Below are 16,829 nucleotides of genomic sequence, written 5' to 3'. Positions count from 1 at the left end.
GCTTGGGATTAACATATACACATTATTATATAGAAAATAGATAAATGACAAGGACCTACTGTACAGCACAGGAACTATATTCAATATCTTGTAATAACCTATCATGAAAAAGAATCTGAAAAAGAATATATATATATACGTATATATATAAATAACTGAATCATTTTGCTGTACACCAGAAACTAACACAACATTATAAATCAACTATCCTTCAATAAAAATAGATAAATTAGAAGAAAGTTCTGGACATGGATAGTAGTGATGGTTGCACAACATTGTAAATGTACTTAATGGCACTGAATTGGACATTTAAAAATGATTAAAATAGTGAATTTTATGTCAGGTATGTTTTACCATAATTAAAAAAAAAAGAATGGATGGACAGATGGGAGAAGGACGGGGGGCAATGCTAAAGAGTATGGTTGAAGCCAAGGTAAAATTTCATGTCCCAGTGCATCTTTTAGAGACCCTAAAGAATTCTGAAAATCCACCGCAAGGCAGAGACATGTTCGTGGTGACTTATGTCTGTATACGTCTGCGGCAGAGACCGGAACTGAAGTTCGGTTTTGCCATGGTCCAAGATTGCCACTTTATTCTGTTCACAGCGGGAGAGAGTCTTATCTGATGAGCTCAGAGGCCCTTAAAACAACCCTGCTCATCTTTGGGGAAGTAGTTCAGAACTCTCAGCTCAGGCCAAGCTGAGAGATTCTCTTTCACATTTCTAACCCCCAACGATGGGTTAAATGGGGGCAGCGACATAAAGTTTGTGTTGTATCCTGGCAAATACCAGCTATGCCATATGAAAGCTACCGACTCAGAACTGAGATGTGTTCCAAAACGTGCTATATATAGACACATGAGACTGAAGGACAGCTGATTAACATGGGCACTGAAATAAATTCAGACTACTACTTTGAGCACATTCATAAAACAACATTTCAGCTGGCCTGTCTGCCAGGGGGTGGAAGTGCTCATTTTGGTAGACAGCTCTCCTCGGTAATGAAATGTTTTGATTTGAAATGTAAATGTTTCTTTCCAGAGGTTTCAGAAGTCCAGCTTGGAAGATTAATTTATTCTCGCCTGCTCCCTCTGCAGCCTGGCCACGGCAGTTGGAAGCCCCTGTACACAGGGCTGCTATTCGCCGCCACCAGTTTGGGCTGTGCTGTTTGGTGGAGAATACTGGCTCGGTTGTTCGTTCCAGAGGAAGCCGATCCCTCCTTGCTGAACATAAAAGAAGCTTTATCAAATGTCGACTACATGCAGTAACCCTTCTGGCAATGTTCTCTGCAGGAACCAGTATATCCCTCTCACTACCTTAAATCCTGTAGCTACTAATAAGTGACGATTAATCTGCTGCATTGGTGAAATCCTGAAGTTGCCATAGCATTCCTATAAAATGTCCACTGCTGCCAAACACAAAACAAAACAAGAAAACCGAACACCTAAAAAAAAGCCAGTTCTTCAACTGCAAAACAGGCAAGCTTATTTCTAAGATTCCTTTGAATATCCCCCTTCCCCCACATCTCTGTCTCTCTCTCTCTCTATGTATATATGTATCTCAAATTGACTTCAACGTTGAACTAGTGCCAGTTAATGAAAATTAACTATTCTTCTCCTAATCATGAGAACATGATCAAAGGGAGGGAAAAAAAGGCAACATACACATTGGGGCCGCTTTATGAATACAGCTTGAGGAAATCCTGGCTTCCTATTTATAGACATGACTTGTATTCGAAAGAGTCAATTCACCTTGCATCTTTTGTGAAACTAAGAAATTGGTTTTGTCTAATTAAGGTTCTGTTATGTGTGATTTCCCAGTATGACATGTGCACTGAGGCATTCGGAGTGATACCTAACTAACTTGCTATTTTAGTGGATGGTCTTGAATGTTAGTCTGAATTTCTTGCTGTTGGGAACAGCTTTTGAAAGTGGAAGTCTGAGCACAGTAGAATTAAAACCGTCAGCACCTGCCAGTCTGTGCTGATGGCTGGAAGATCCATTGCCACCAGCAACTAAATGGCCAAGAATGTCACCCAGTTTCATATGAAAATCATGAATACCATTCTTGGAGGCTGATCAACACAAAGCCCTGAATAGTTTTCCGGGCTAAACAAGAAGAACTTTTCAGAAAACCCCTTGAAGAGTGGACACTTTTGCTGGGACCATGCTATAAGAGCCAGAGGCTACATCAAAATCGTGGTGACCACTTGGTCTCTGGTGTCCCTGGACAGGTTTTCATGACTCCTTATCATTGGCTGAGTCCTACTGAGTCTAAGGAAATTGCTCAAAAAGTGGCCATATTCAGCCATTAAGCTCAAATGGACAGAAGATTTAGGGGGAGAGGGTTACAGGTAGTGCCTATTTAAGATGTTGGCTAGCCCACGCTAGGTGCTGTAGAAAATGGTTGAGCAAAACAGACAGGCTCCTGCCTTCATGGAACTTTAAATCTAGTAGGCTTAGATAAAATAACTGTGATGGTCATATTTTTTATTTAGACCCTTGGACTTACGGGTTAGGACTATGAGTTAGAACTAGGGGGTCTGCTATACTTTGAGACTCCCCTTTTTCTCACTCACTTGTATTTTTGAATGCAGCTGAGTTCACTGGGCCTGACTCTAAGTCAGGGAAACTGGTGGGTCATGGGGCATGTTTGGTTTGTACATAGGAAAATCAGGGGGTTCAACACACACATCCAGATTGCTGTTTTTCCTTAAAAATCTCAAGTTCTGCCAACACTGGGACCTGAATTTATGGTTGGTGATAATAAACTATAGCTAACAAGCTGCTCACCCAATGAGATGGGTCATGTGCTTTCCAGTTCATCAAAGTCCCCACCACTCCCTGTTGCCTTAAATTACTTTGTTCATTGCTAGGATCCACCTGGTAGATATGGACAGATAAGGCTGTGAACCCAATCCATACAAATATTATCTAAAGTGAGTGGTGAGGTCTTCAGCACTCAAGCACTTGCTTGCTGGAGAAGAAGCCAGTTTGAGGCCTGTGCTTAACTGGAGTGGACTGAGGGAAAAGCACTGCCATGGGTGGTGAGCAGGATGCTGTGTGAGTGGATGTTCTCACTGTCAACTCTGCTCCAGGGTCAGGGATGGATACAGGAACTTTGGGCAGAAGTGCCTTATCCTCATATCCTCATAGTGGTTTTTTTTTTAATTGAAGTATAGTTGATTTACAATATTGTGTTAGTTTCTGGTGTAGAGCGAAGTGATTCAGTTTTAAAGATACGGATTTTTACAGATAATTTTCCATTATAGGTTATTACAAGATATTGAATATAGTTCCCTGTGCTTTACAGTAAATCCTTATTGCTTGTGTGTTTTATGTATAGTAGTTTGTACCTGTTAATCCCATACTCCTAATTTATCCCTCCCTCTTTCTTTCCCCTTTTGTAACCATAAGTTTATTTTCTGTGTCTCTGAGTCTATTGCTGGTTTGTATATAGATTCATTTATATTATTTTCTTAGATTCTACTATAAGTGATATCATGTGATAATTGTCTTTCTCTGACTTACTTCACTTAGTATGATAATCTCTTGTTCCATCCATGTTGCTGCAAATGGCATTATTTCATTCTTTTTTATGGCTGAGTAGTATTCCATTGTGTGTGTGTGTGTGTGTGTGTGTGTGTGTGTGTGTACACACCACATTTTCTTAACCAATTATCTGTTGATGGGCACTTGGGTTCTTTCTGTATCTTGGCTATTGTTAATAGTGCAGCTATGAACATTGGGGTGCGTGTATCTTTTTGAATTAGAGTTTTCATCTTTTCTGTATATCCTTACAGTGTTTAAGTGATCCTTGCCTTTTCCATTTTGGACAGAGGACTAAGTGAGCACTCTAGGCCTAGTAAGCATGGTGTCATCTCATGACTCTGAACTCTGTGATTTATGGTGAATTACAGTGAACAGGGTCAGCCCATTAGGCTCTGGTACTGTAACATAAGGGTATCGGGTCCTAAATGGAAGAGAGGTCCAATGTCGGATAAACTCTCTTCATGAGAACCTTGAGAGGGGAAACTTTACGTCTATTATGATTCTCCCACATAAAGGATAGTTGCTCAGTTTAAATTCTTTAGGAACATATAAATAAATGAAATAGGACTCGAAGTGATAGACTTATGTAAAGATGTCTGTGTATAAAACACAGTCTCCCAAATATGTTAAAAAGTGATTTTGTAATCATCTTAATTTAAAGGCAGGGGGTGGATATAGCTCAGTGGTAGAGTGCATGCTTAGCATGAACAAGGTCCTGGGTTCAATCCCCATTAACTCCATTAAAAAGGTAATAATAAAATTTAAAGGCCATGTCTATTCTTTAAAAAAATAGTAGAAAGTGTAACTTTTTATAATGGAAAATAATAATAGTGGCCTTTTTGGAATAGCTTTACATAGCTTTATAGAGTTCTCTTAAAAGAGCAGAAATGGAGAAAAGTGAAATTCTGCTATACTCAAGATAAATTTAGTTGTTTCTGCCTTAAAGTTTTATAAAGGATCCTTTTGTTACAGCGACAAAGTGTCACACATGCCACAGTTTAATGGAAGAATATAAAGGTGAGGGGGCCTTGGTGCCCTCCCACTGGGGAAAGGGAGAGCTGCTGCCTGGTGTGGAGACCTCAGAGCTTCTGGAGGGCCCTGAGGTTTTCATCTCCTCTCCTAAGATGCTCCACATGGACTGTCTCTCTCCCATAGCTGTGTGCTCCCTACAGGGGAGTGAGGATGAGCCGCATCTCTTACCTGGGGCAGCGTTCCTTTCACTAACGCGGGGATATCAGCCTTGGAGTAACCAATGGCAGCTAAGCCATCGTCAACATCCAGATCGAATAAGAATTTCCTCAGTGTGTCTGCCAGAATGGGCCCGGCATCTGGGATCCTGGCAGTGCGGGTGTCAGCCCCTGGAAGACACAAAGCACTGACTGTCGACAGAGAGGAGGAAGCTGGCGCTGCGTGTGATTCAGTCACAAGACAGCTGAATACGTAACCTCTGCCGGCTCCCTCACTGGAGGACAAGGCACCACTGGGCCTCCACGTGGAGGCAGGCCCAGAGGTCAGCCTTGCAGGAGACAGATGGGCCAGGCCAGCCCGGAGCCCCAAGAACCTCCACAGAGAAGTCAGCTGGGGGCCTGACTTGGCTCTCACATTTCCAATGGGCTGCTCGCCCCGTGTGTGGTGGGAAGAAGAGAAACAAAGCCAGGAACAGAGGCACAGGAAGGGGACCAAGAAAGATGGCTGGTGTTTGGATGAGGAGGAATGAGCATCCGTGGGAGGAAGCACAGCTTACGTAACTTTCAAGGCTTGGAATTTGCTGACATCTAGAGGTCTCCATGTTCAGTGCCCTTCCTCACAGCAACATCTTAGGAAACGAAGACAAACCCTTTGCAAACACCTTGTGAGACAAGGACCTACAGAAGTGCAAAAACGTTAACTGCCAAAAAGGAGGAAAATGAGAGAAATGTGTAGGTGTGGCCAGGGAAGGAAATATTTCCTCTCTGTAGCTATAAAACTTTTTTTTTGTACTCTGTTGCCAAAGGGCAGGTTCCTTTAAATATATTTTACAGAACCTGTCAGGCAGAGTTAAGAATATGGAGACTCTCAGAAAGCAGTATTTAACATGTAGATAATAATGATATTGTGAACAAGGGAGAGGGTTGCCAAGGGTGGGCGATTTGTAAGGGCAGAATTTGGACATAATTACTAATTAATACACGAAATCATAGAGGCATCAACTTGGAGGAGCCAGGGGCCTCTGCCCTCTGAGTGGCAGTGAAAAGTTCCCAGAGGAAAGGAACTGATTCCAAACCCTTAGCACTCCTGCCTCCATCCATTCTGATTGGACACATTCATTGCTAGGAAGTGAAACACTCTGTAAATGGACTGGCACATTTTTGACCTATTATCCAAAATGGCTCATGACCGTAGCTCAAGTCCACTTTCTCTGTATGGGTCAAAAAGAGACTGGAATGCTCAGTTCACCTCCATACCGACTTCATCATTCTGAAGTCAGTCCTAACCTTTCTGTTCTGCAACAGAGAGAACTGTGTAATTAATCCAGGAAAAGGCATAAGTAGAACCAGATACAGAGGTAGCTGCGAAGGCAGCTGGGCAGAAGGTGAACCTCGCCTGACAAGAGCAGCCCGTGTTACACGGCAGCGGCTCGAATATGGGTTAAGTGGTGAGGAGACACACGGTGGGGTGTACGAGGGTTTTATGTTCCCGGGATTGCTGCCATAAGACACACTGTCAAAACCTCCAGGCTTTCCTATGAAGTGTTTTAGAGAAAAAGAGAGGATAGGAAAGAGAATACATTGGCCTAAAGCTAAGAAAAATCCAGGATTACATAGGGAATCAAAACACTGAATGGCTAAATAGGACCAGAATTTCCTATGCAAGGAGAAGGAACCGGGGGTCCGTCTGGCCTGGGCTTTGTCTAACAGAGGACTCGCTTTCTTAGTGATTCTGTGGGTGGCCTGGAATGTCAGGTTTAGGTTCTCCCAGATTTCCCCACTTACCCTACCTCTAGCCTACTATTTGGGCTCCTGCCTATTTACACTGTTTGCGTAGTTACACAGGACCTGGATCCCAACACAGGGCTCAGCAGCGGCCCCGGTCTGAAAGGGGAAAGGGACACAAGGTCCTCGGAAAAGTCGGCACTGTGTTTCCGGCAGCACGTGCTGGGAACCCGAGCCCAGGGCTTCTTTCAGGAACACTCCCGAGTGTGAGAAGTGGGGGTGCAGCGGCCCCTCGGGAAGGATGTCTGTGGTCGTTCCCACCGTCTTGCAAATAATCTCTCCAAATGCTGCTGCTAGAAGAGCAGAATGCAGTTTTCTTTTTAGCTTTTCCCTTTCCTCCCTAAACGCAAGTAGGGGACTAGATGTTTTAAAAGTTAGTCAAACACTTAAGTTTCCTTAAAAGAGCTCTTGTATTAGAAGAATACCAATATTTTACATAGCATGGAAGTGATCCTAGATAAAATTGTATTTCTTGTAAGATTCAAAAGACACTGTGAGTATCTTATTATAGACATTATTTATTCTACAGAACAGCAAACGAATTCTTCTTTGGGGATCTTTTTATAGTTTCTAGTTTTTTAATTTCTCTATAATTGGGAATTGACTGTTACTTCCTGATTTAGATTCATTTTATTTCCTATTAACCAAAGCAAAAATCACTTATAATATTAATGGTATATAAACAGTTTCACTTTCCTTGGGGATAAAAATAGTGGAAATATTATTACTATAAACTTAAGCAATATTTGGTTCCATTTCACTGTTAATAGACTCTTAGAAACATAAAATTAAAGAATTTTAGTGCTAGGTAGGAATTTGGGCAGGTCACTGACATTTTATTATTAAATTATCTCAAAGCAATATTTTTTGGAATTATCCTTTATGGTTTACCTTCAGAAGCAATCCTAGGAAATGCTCCACGTATGTGGATCACAGACTTACGAGTGATGGTTCATACCCAGTATTTCTGCCATCTCCAGGTGCCGCTCAGGAGACATCTGTGCTGTGAATGTGAACACCGCCGGGGAGGTGAGTACCACAGAAAGGCCATGAGGCTGGAGAGAAACAAAACATGGTGACTGATAGGGCAAAGCTGGTCTTCCACCCGCGTATTCTAAATATTAAATATTCACCCTGTAGTCCCAGCAATCAAGAATTGACAAATACATGTATGGCAACTGCAAGGAATCTAAGACTTAATTAAAGAATTTATTATGACTTTACCACCAGTGGGTGATCCACTTTGTAGTCCTTGGCTTTATATTTCTTCACTAAGCCCGAAATTGGGTAAGACATTCCATGGCTAGGAAAGAAAGAAATTCCTTATGTTGACATACAGATACCAGAAATCCAAGTTAACAGCACAAAGATACTCCTGTGGGAGACCCCTTCACAGTCTCCTGACAATATTATTAACCCACAAAGTTAGACATTCTGTTTTCCTTGATTCCTATGAGGATATATTATTACTCAATTGGTATCTGGTGTATTCATGGACAAAACCTCCAAGATGTTCAAATTCAAATGCTCACAGAATTGTATGCCTTTAAAAAATATTGATGCAGAAGTTGCTCCCCAAGTAGACTGGTTAACCTCATTACCTTGAAGAAATCAAGAATTCACCTTAAAGTTTCTATAATAAACTTCAGGGTATGCATTTTCTATCTTGCTCTGCACTGCCTTCGCAGTGTGTTCCTTCACAAACTGAAGCTATCGGTGGGTGTTTTATGAGCCAAGACATACTGCAAGCTAGATCTGCCAGTGATCTGTCTTGCCAATGATTGATACGTCCTTTTAAATGCTACGTACTAATGGGAGGTGAATCATACATGATTATTCCAGCCTGCAAGAAAAGGCACATTGTTTTTTATTTGTGGGGTTTTTTTTTTTTTGGTTTGTTTTAATGGGAAAACTCTTTATATCCTCTAAAGTTCTTAGTGAACACACAGGACAATATAACAGTTTACTAGATGACCCAGAGGATACACATTGTGAGAAGTTAATATGTTTACAATTAATATATTGAAATGAAATACTTTATAATAATAAAATGGTCTATTAAGTCTATTCATGTGGGTTATTGGATGACTTTGTTTTTTATTTTCTAAAAGATTTACATTTCATAGAAAGATGAAGTATTTTGGTGGACTGTATGATTAACGTATCCAAAAAAGATGCCTGGTGTGTGTCATCTTTCTCGAGCCAGATCAGAAGCCATTGGTTCCCTGAGTTGTTGTTGGATACTTAGGAAAGTGCTTTACCTTTTTTGGCTCCACAGTATTCAGAAAGTTATTGCTCAGTGGGCTTTCTCTTCTTTTTTTTTCCAGTGTGCTTTCATGACGTGAAAGCGTTCATGTAGCTTTCAAAGTACCTTTCTAATGATATCCAATATTTTAGTTTGATTTCTTTTAATGTTATATATATTCTTTATAGAAAAGAAAAATGATATATAATCCTATTTCCTCAAGATAAACATTATAGAATATTTCCTTCTAGGCTTCTTATGCGTATCTTTAACTGATGATCATATTGTGCATTCAGTTTTAAACATTGCTTGTATTACTTAATATTCTTTATAAACATTTTCCATTCTTCTAGAACATTACTTTTAATGGACTTATTTTATTCTTTGAGTATTGCACTTTAGCTAACCACTCCCAAACTGTTGGGAATTTAGGTTGTTCTTAAATTTTTCAATTATAAATAACATTTAGGTGATATCCTTATAAGGAAATTCTTTGGTCATATCATGATTGTTTAATTAGGCTATATTCCTAGAAGTAAAATCAGTGGGTCAAAGGGTATAAACATTTTCCAAGCTCTGGGGAGATTTTGCTCAGTTGCCTATTAGAAAGGTGGTGCCTGTCTGTGCTCCTGTCAGCAGCAGAGCTTGAAGGTGACCATTTCATTGTACTCGCCCTAGCAAAGACCAAGTCTTAATTCTTTGGGCTCACTAGTTTTCAGTTTTGAAGCAACATACCAATAAAGTTCTGCTCGAACAGATTAATTCTGGGCTATTGACAAATATTCCAACCCCCCTCTTTTTGAGAGATTGGGAGAAAAAAATTCTGTTTGAGGTTTTAAAAATCCATGACACATGGTGAGGATGTGGAAAAATCAAAACCCTCATCCACTGTTGGTAGGAATGTACAGTTGTGCAGCCACTGTGGAAAACAGCCTGGCAGTTCCTCAGAATTTAAACATAAGAGTTACCATATGACCCAGCCATTCCACTCCTAGGTATATACTCAATAGAAATGAAGACATATGTCTACACAAAAACTTATACATGATTATTCATAGCAGCATTATTCGTAATAGCCAAAAAAGTTGAAACAACCGAAATGTCCATTATCTGGTGAATGAATAAATAAAATGTGGTATATCCATGCAATAGAATGTTACTTGGCAATAAAAAGGGAAGAAGTACTGATCATGCATGGATGAACCATGAAGCATTATGCTAAGCTAAAGAAATCAGACCCCCCCAAAAAATCACATCTTATATGATTCCATTTATGTGAAATGTCTGGAATAGGCAAATCCAAAGAGACAAAAAATAGATTGGTAGTTGTTTAAGACTCTAGGGTATAGGAGGATTGGTGGGTGACAGCTAAGGGGTATGGAATTTCTTTTTAGGATGATAAAATGTTCTAAATTTATTGTGGTCATGGTAGCACAACTCTGCGAATATATGAAAACCCATTGAATTGTAAATTTTAAATGGGTGAATGATATATAGTATGTGAATAATATCTCAATAAACTGGTTACCAAAAAGAAAAAAAAATCTATGACCCAATAAACTGGATCTGAATTAGGAAAATGTTCTGGGACCAAAAGTTAAATTTCTTCTTTCTGTAGCATATTTAAATCTTACCACATGTCCCAAAATATACACATTTTAAAAATTTAAGCTTAGGTGAAGTAATAAAAATCTCAAGTTGGCTCACCACAGATGAACACCAGCATTTCCAAAGCCAATGCCAGCAAAAGCACTTGCCAAGTGCATATTAGACCTTGCTTCAAGATCATCAGGATTTCTGACAGCCCTGTGGATGACATAAATACCTAACAATAACACATCAGCACTGGCATTTCCTACTGAATAAAGAGCCGCCTTAGGGAAAGATCTGGAAAAAAAGAAATGCTACTCAACAGGAAGAAAAATTAGGCAAGTTATTCCAATGGCACCTTGTCTTCTAGACAAAATCCAAAGGGAAACATATTTTCTCATCAACGGTTTGAGCAAAGGCATAATAAATACGCTGTCAGGCTGCTCATGTGATAAAAGTGCCAGGGGAAGAAAGCACTGACCCTTGGACTGTGAAAGCTGCTCTAGAAAAGTGCCCCGAGACTCATTCTTCTTTTTCATTTGTCAATGACCTTGACTACGGCTGGGAGTGGACTTAGAGTAAACACACAGAATGCACAGGGCCCAGACTGATTCGTGGAAGTGAGTCCCTGTCGCCTGGGGCTACCTGCAGGCCAAATGAGCCGCCCAGCCATCTTTCTTAATGTGACACCTCCTCAAGCTGGACCCACTGGAGACCTCTCTTGGTATCCGTGGAAACTGCACATGTTATTTTATATTTATTACTTTGGAAGTTGGATGTTATTATAGGACGAGCTTGCTCAGTCGGACCCTAATGCCACTTCAGAAAAGCAAATTCTCAAAGGCCCCTTTCAGATACAGCTCAGCCCTCCAGCTCACCGTCCGCTTGGAAACCCTGCCCCAAGGAGGATGCCTAAGATGGCCAAGAGAGCCACTGCTCACTTGTTTCTTTGTGATTCTGCCTGGACTAAGGGTTCCTGCTATGTAATAAAAGTGCCACAGCCTTTTCCCTCTTTTCATCTGGAATAGGTAGGCGTTTGTGTGTTTTTCCAAAACCCAGCATTAGTTCCTTATCCAGCCAGATGAAATAGCAGATGATAAAGCTTCAGCCTTTCCTCTGTCCATTTGCCCCTCACCTTCCATGGCTGCTCTGCCTTCTTTGCCCGTCAAACACACTGGCTGACCATTATCTATATCCGCTTCTACCCAGTCAAGTGTTCCCTGATGGGCTCTGCGAGCCTGAGGTGGTTCCGAGCCCCCTGCAGCGCTACTACAAAGTGTGGTCCAAGCTGCCCTTCCCAGGGCAGCTTCCTGCTTCGGGCCGGCACCGTGTGCACATATAGCCTAACCCGCCATGTTCCTTCCCTCCCTCCCGTATGACTTCCACTCTGCATCAGTCTTAATGTCTCAGGGTTCAGCTTTCATCTCTAGTTCTGTCTTTGCTCTCTCAGGCGCCTCTTGTGGCTATGTCATGCATGAATCTTTCAAAACCTTTTAGGGACAGACAACTCTACACATTTATGTCTTAAATTTAGTTGATGTCCATTTGCTCACGGGTGGATCCCGAGTGCCTCTGGACAGAGCCTGATGGGAACGGCCAACATCTGTCCCGTAGTTCTCATTTCTGCCCTTGGTAGCCATACCTCAGAGGACATCTCCCTGTGCCCTAGCTTTGGTTTTGAGGCTTTGAAGACTAAACCTTCTACCTGCATCCTTCATAGATTAGGTGCTCTTATGTTGTCTCTCGTGGCTTTTACCTTTTCAGATCGAAGGATCCGACTTTCATCTGTCCCCACAGGGCTCCCTCCAGAGGCTGCTGGTCTCTGGTGCTTCTCTATGTACAGTGACTGATTTTGTAGGTGAACAGGCTCAGGACATTTTAGGATGTAGTGTGCCACATTTTACACAAGGGCAAAAAGTGGTTTTTCTGTTCTGTTTCTGTCCCCTCTGGGTGACGTACCTCTTCAGATACTTGGCAACGATCTGCAGCGCGTGGACTGCCCAAATGTCACTGATTGGGTTGCTGCCTTGGTAGGCCGGCCGAGTGATGGGATTTGAAGGGCAGGGGCTCCGCATGTGGTAGGGGAGGGCAGTGTAGGACTCCAGGGCATGGCTAACAAAGAATATTTAAAACACACAAGTTGAAAGCATTCTATTCCTCCTTCCCTCCATTCAGATCACAAACTGTCTCAGAAAACTTGGACTCACTCCACTGTGGATATGCTGTGTAGCACTGATAATCACAATACGTTCCAGGAATCCACCTCTTGTCCATGACAATTATCGCTTATTACAGAAATTAACACAGTGAAGTTGGTGTTAACAGCACTACAGCATTTTTGACCATTATGCATGAAGTTACATACGGTCCCTTTGTAGTGCCAATGCATCTTTATGATATTGAGTTTTTAAACATTTAAGTCATGAAGAAAAGCACTGAATCTAAACAATGACTTCCTTGTAAAGCATATTTACCATTTTATACCTTGCATTGATCAAACACTGTATTACCCATCCAAGAAGGGTCACAGTTACACTAACCTCCTATAAGAGGACAGTGCAGGGGTTCGCCCCCCAGCTGTAAATTCTGGCACCAGACCTTCTCACTGCGGGTCTAGGGGGGAGCCACCATCCTCCCTGTGATTCTAAGATGCGGGTAACTAATAGTCATCTTCATGGTGCTGCTGTGAAAATGAAGTTGACATATGTAACGTACTTAGCGTGGTACCAGCATTTTGTAAGACTTACTATTCACCATTATTATTAATTCTTAGTCTGAAAAAAAATTTAATTATTTTTTCTTACATGCCCTAATTTCAAGGTGGGCTATTTCAAGAAGCTTCAGACTTTCCTCCACCTGCTGGCCTGCCATGAATTCTAGCTATTCAACTGCAGGAAGTGAGGATAAACACAACCATCTAGATGAACGATTCACTGGGAACACAATATAACATGAACTATTTTGTGGATGAGATACAGTTATCAGTCTTAGAAAGGAGAATTTACTCTCTTTTACATATAAGAAGCAGATAACACCTTTTGAACAAAGCATTACAACTTCAAGAATTAGTTGGTGGACGAAAGCTATGGGTTTGTGTTCTAAACAGGAAACCTGGGCAAGGCAAGAAGGAGGTGTCCACGTGGGGCGTACGGGGTGGTGATGAGTTCTCCGAGGTGCAGAGTTGAAGCTCTGTCCTGCTGTGCATCTTGATTCTGGGCCCAAGAGCAGATTTGTCTTTCAGGGGCAGAGTCACCGAGCTGAACACAAAGAATCTGTGTAAAACCTGGAAATCTGATGATATTGATTAACAACCAGAAATAAAACCGCTGAGGGGGACAGACACCTGAGTCTTCTAGACTGCATCTCTTCTCCCCATTGGCAAGTCCACTGGATGCCAATTTATGATCAGAAGGACCCCAGAGCCCTAACAAGGGGAACTGCTTCTAAGGTTTGATATGTGGGTGTGTCCATCTTCAGAGCAGACCACTGGGCCTCAGGCCAGGCTCCTCAGGCAAGGTGTTCTCTCCCGTGGTCAGTCCTTGGCGGGGCCACTGCTATCACTCTCCTTTCTTCTGAGCCCACTCCTCCGTCACTGACAGCAAAGTCTTTGGGTCTGTGAGTCATTCACTTTGCTTTGGTCTATTATATATTTATTATGCAGTGAGCCTATCCAGCTCAGGAAGGGCTGGCTCCCTCCCCTGCCCTCTTCGTGTGGCTGCAGCCCTGAGCGTTCCCTGGTGAGGGCAGTAGAGGCAGGGGTGTGGGACTGAGACGCTGCATGCCAGCTTCCACTGCTCCTCACGACATCTCTGTGGGCGCAGCTGTGGCTGGGCCGGTCCATCCTGAACAGCAGGTCTGTGGCTCACCCAGGACCTCACCTCACCCCGACAGCTTCAGCATTTTCATCCAGCAATGGGGATAATGACAACCAAAGCTGGGGTTGCTGTGCAGTGCTAATCATGACTGACTAGCAAGTGCATTCAGCAGTAAGATACTGTCCATCGGCCTGGGTGCTGAAAAAGCCCTCCAGATGGCAGTGGTACCTACCAAAGCACATCGAAGCCGCTGTTGGCGACCACCCGCTCGGGCATGTGCAGGGTGTGCAGAGGATCAATCAGGCCCAGTGTGGGTTTGATGGCTCGCGAGGCAATACCTAAGACAGGGATTTTCAACAGAGGCTAGAGGTATGGGTACAGTTTTGTCAAAAATTAAATAACTTTAGGGTAACAAATTATCCTAAAAAAGTAAAAATATGAGATAAGATTCATTCTCATGTAGGGAGGCAGCAAGGAGCAGTGGAAAGAGATCTGGAGTCAGAGACCTGGGTTTTTCAAGAACCTGGGTTCTTGCAGTTTACAGGAGCCTGTCTCTTCCCAGTTCCAGGTGGAGTGATGTCACTGACTATGGTGGAGTATTTACCCCACACAAATGCTACAAATCAGGGCTTATTTACTCACTAAAGTCCAGAGATCTGGTTTACTAGCACACCACTGGTCTGGGTCCTTGCTCTGTGACTTACTGCGTGTCTCTGAGCCTTTCTGGGTTCTGAGATTAGACTAGAACACAGGGCCTCCATCCCTACCAGAGCTGTTGTAAGGATCATAATGGATAACATGATGGGAAAGTCTCTAAAAAAATGTAAGGGAGAATTTAAGTGTTGGTTACTATTTTTATCATCTTTAACAATGTCAAAGGGTCAAGTAATTTAATTTAAAAAGAGAAGTTACTATGAATGTGCAGTTTGGTGTCAATTTATTGTGCTACAAAGGCCTGGAAGAAGGAGACTCAAGAGGAGGGATGTTTCTCACCATAGCTGAGAGTCACACAAGAAGATGGAGTAAAGATGACAAAGAAGGGAGAAAGCAGAATAGTGCTTCCTTGCGAATGGGGCTGGAGGGGTTGACTGGGAAGGGCCATGAGGGAACGTTCTGGAGCTGTGGGAATGTTCTGTATCTTGATTGGGGTGGTGGGTACATGGGTGTGTGTATCTGTCAAAACTCATCAAACCAGACTCTCAATGTGTATGCACTTTATTGTATAAAAACTCATTTCAATAAAATTGAGTTAAAATGTTAACAAGATGTCTGAGAAAGGGACTAACCGTTCATCATTGATATACAGTCACTGACCCAGGCAGAAAAATGGCCAATCAAGATTCATGGCATTTCAGTTTGCTTTTGTAGGTAATTCTTGAAAAGAAGTATATTGGACTGCTTTATATTTTTGTATGTATTTGGGAAAAGAAAGTGTGTCTACCCTTTCCTTAACTCTGTAACTCACTGAATTTTAAACATTAGGATTAAAGAAAAGAGGGTGGAGTTGAATGGTAAGAGAGAGAATTAAAAAAAAAATTATGGACAGAGTTCTTACCAGTTTTTACTTTCAAGTGTTCGTAGTCAAAAATGGCAACTCCGGTAGTTTCACTCCCCGTTCCTGAGGTAGTTGGGACTTGAACAAAAAAATATTAATTTTAGCAAAGCATCTAAATAAAGGTCAGTGGAGATTCTTAATCAGCCTCAGGAAATAAGGAGCAGAGTTAGAGCAGAAAGCTTTGCTGCCCCATTTGCTCACCTGATGTCTGTGTTTGTATTAACATGCATGTATGCTTAACGTGTATGGCTGTGTCTGCATTAACATGTGTGTACCAGGTCTGATGCCTGTGTCTGCATTTAATGTGCTGGCATCCATGTCTAATGTGTGTGCGTGATGGTAGTGGCTGCATTAATACACATGCATGTTTAGCATGTATGATGTCCCTAGCTACATTAACATGCATATATACCTAACATGTATGTGTGCTTGATGTGTATGGAGGTCTGTATCTGTGTTACCATGTATGTAAAGTCCGTAGCAGCACTAACATGCATGGATACTTAACATGTATGTATGACACCCGTTATCTGTATTACACATATGTGTTTAACATGCATGTGTGATGTCTACTTCTGTATTAACAGGAGGAGCTCTGGGAGCCTTGGGTTCCTCCAGCGCCAGAACTTAAGCAGCTGCAGCTGGGTATTCAAACGCAGTCCTCTCGGCATCTCTGGTAAGAAAACTCACATTCGCCGTCTCTAAAAGACATCTTTATTCCCTCTTGGCAGCAATCACAGTAACGCCTTGCCTTTGCTGGGCTCTGCGGTTTTGTGGTTCTGTCAAGTTTCTAAACTTTACTAATCACCCCTCTGTGTGATGCTGACACGGTTTCACCAGAGGGTCCCATTTGCCAGACATCAATTATGCTGCTCCCTGCTGATTACTCATTCATGTCAAAGCAGTTCATCTCCCATCCACTTACTCCTGTCCCAGCACAAGGCCCATTCACAGTGGGGGCAGGAGCGGGAAGGAAAGAGAGGACAAGACTTTAAACTGATATTTTTCAGTTAGTGCATTTTAGCTATAAGGCTTTAAACAGTAATATGCTGACAGCCATGAAATGGGAGGGAAGAAAAGACCGAAAGATCCCAGGGTCAGTG

General features: G+C 42.1%; 1 protein-coding gene across 3 annotated transcripts in view; it reads right to left on the bottom strand.

The window, feature by feature from the left end:
• ADHFE1 (alcohol dehydrogenase iron containing 1) overlaps positions 1–16,829 on the bottom strand; it is a 30,432-nt gene that overhangs the window by 4,185 nt on the left and 9,418 nt on the right. For all 3 annotated transcript variants that reach the window (XM_031441542.2, XM_064480847.1, XM_031441545.2), the window contains 7 exons: positions 15,727–15,804; positions 14,404–14,509; positions 12,316–12,468; positions 10,474–10,572; positions 7,746–7,824; positions 7,480–7,576; positions 4,750–4,907 (listed from right to left, as the gene is read on the bottom strand). In XM_031441542.2, coding sequence (XP_031297402.1) covers positions 4,750–4,907; positions 7,480–7,576; positions 7,746–7,824; positions 10,474–10,572; positions 12,316–12,468; positions 14,404–14,509; positions 15,727–15,804 — 770 coding nt within the window. The remainder of the gene's footprint in view (positions 1–4,749; positions 4,908–7,479; positions 7,577–7,745; positions 7,825–10,473; positions 10,573–12,315; positions 12,469–14,403; positions 14,510–15,726; positions 15,805–16,829) is intronic.

This window comes from Camelus dromedarius, chromosome 30 (genome assembly GCF_036321535.1).
Source record: "Camelus dromedarius isolate mCamDro1 chromosome 30, mCamDro1.pat, whole genome shotgun sequence".
NCBI classification, from domain to species: domain Eukaryota; kingdom Metazoa; phylum Chordata; class Mammalia; order Artiodactyla; family Camelidae; genus Camelus; species Camelus dromedarius.
This window is presented reverse-complemented; position numbering and strand designations above follow the sequence as displayed.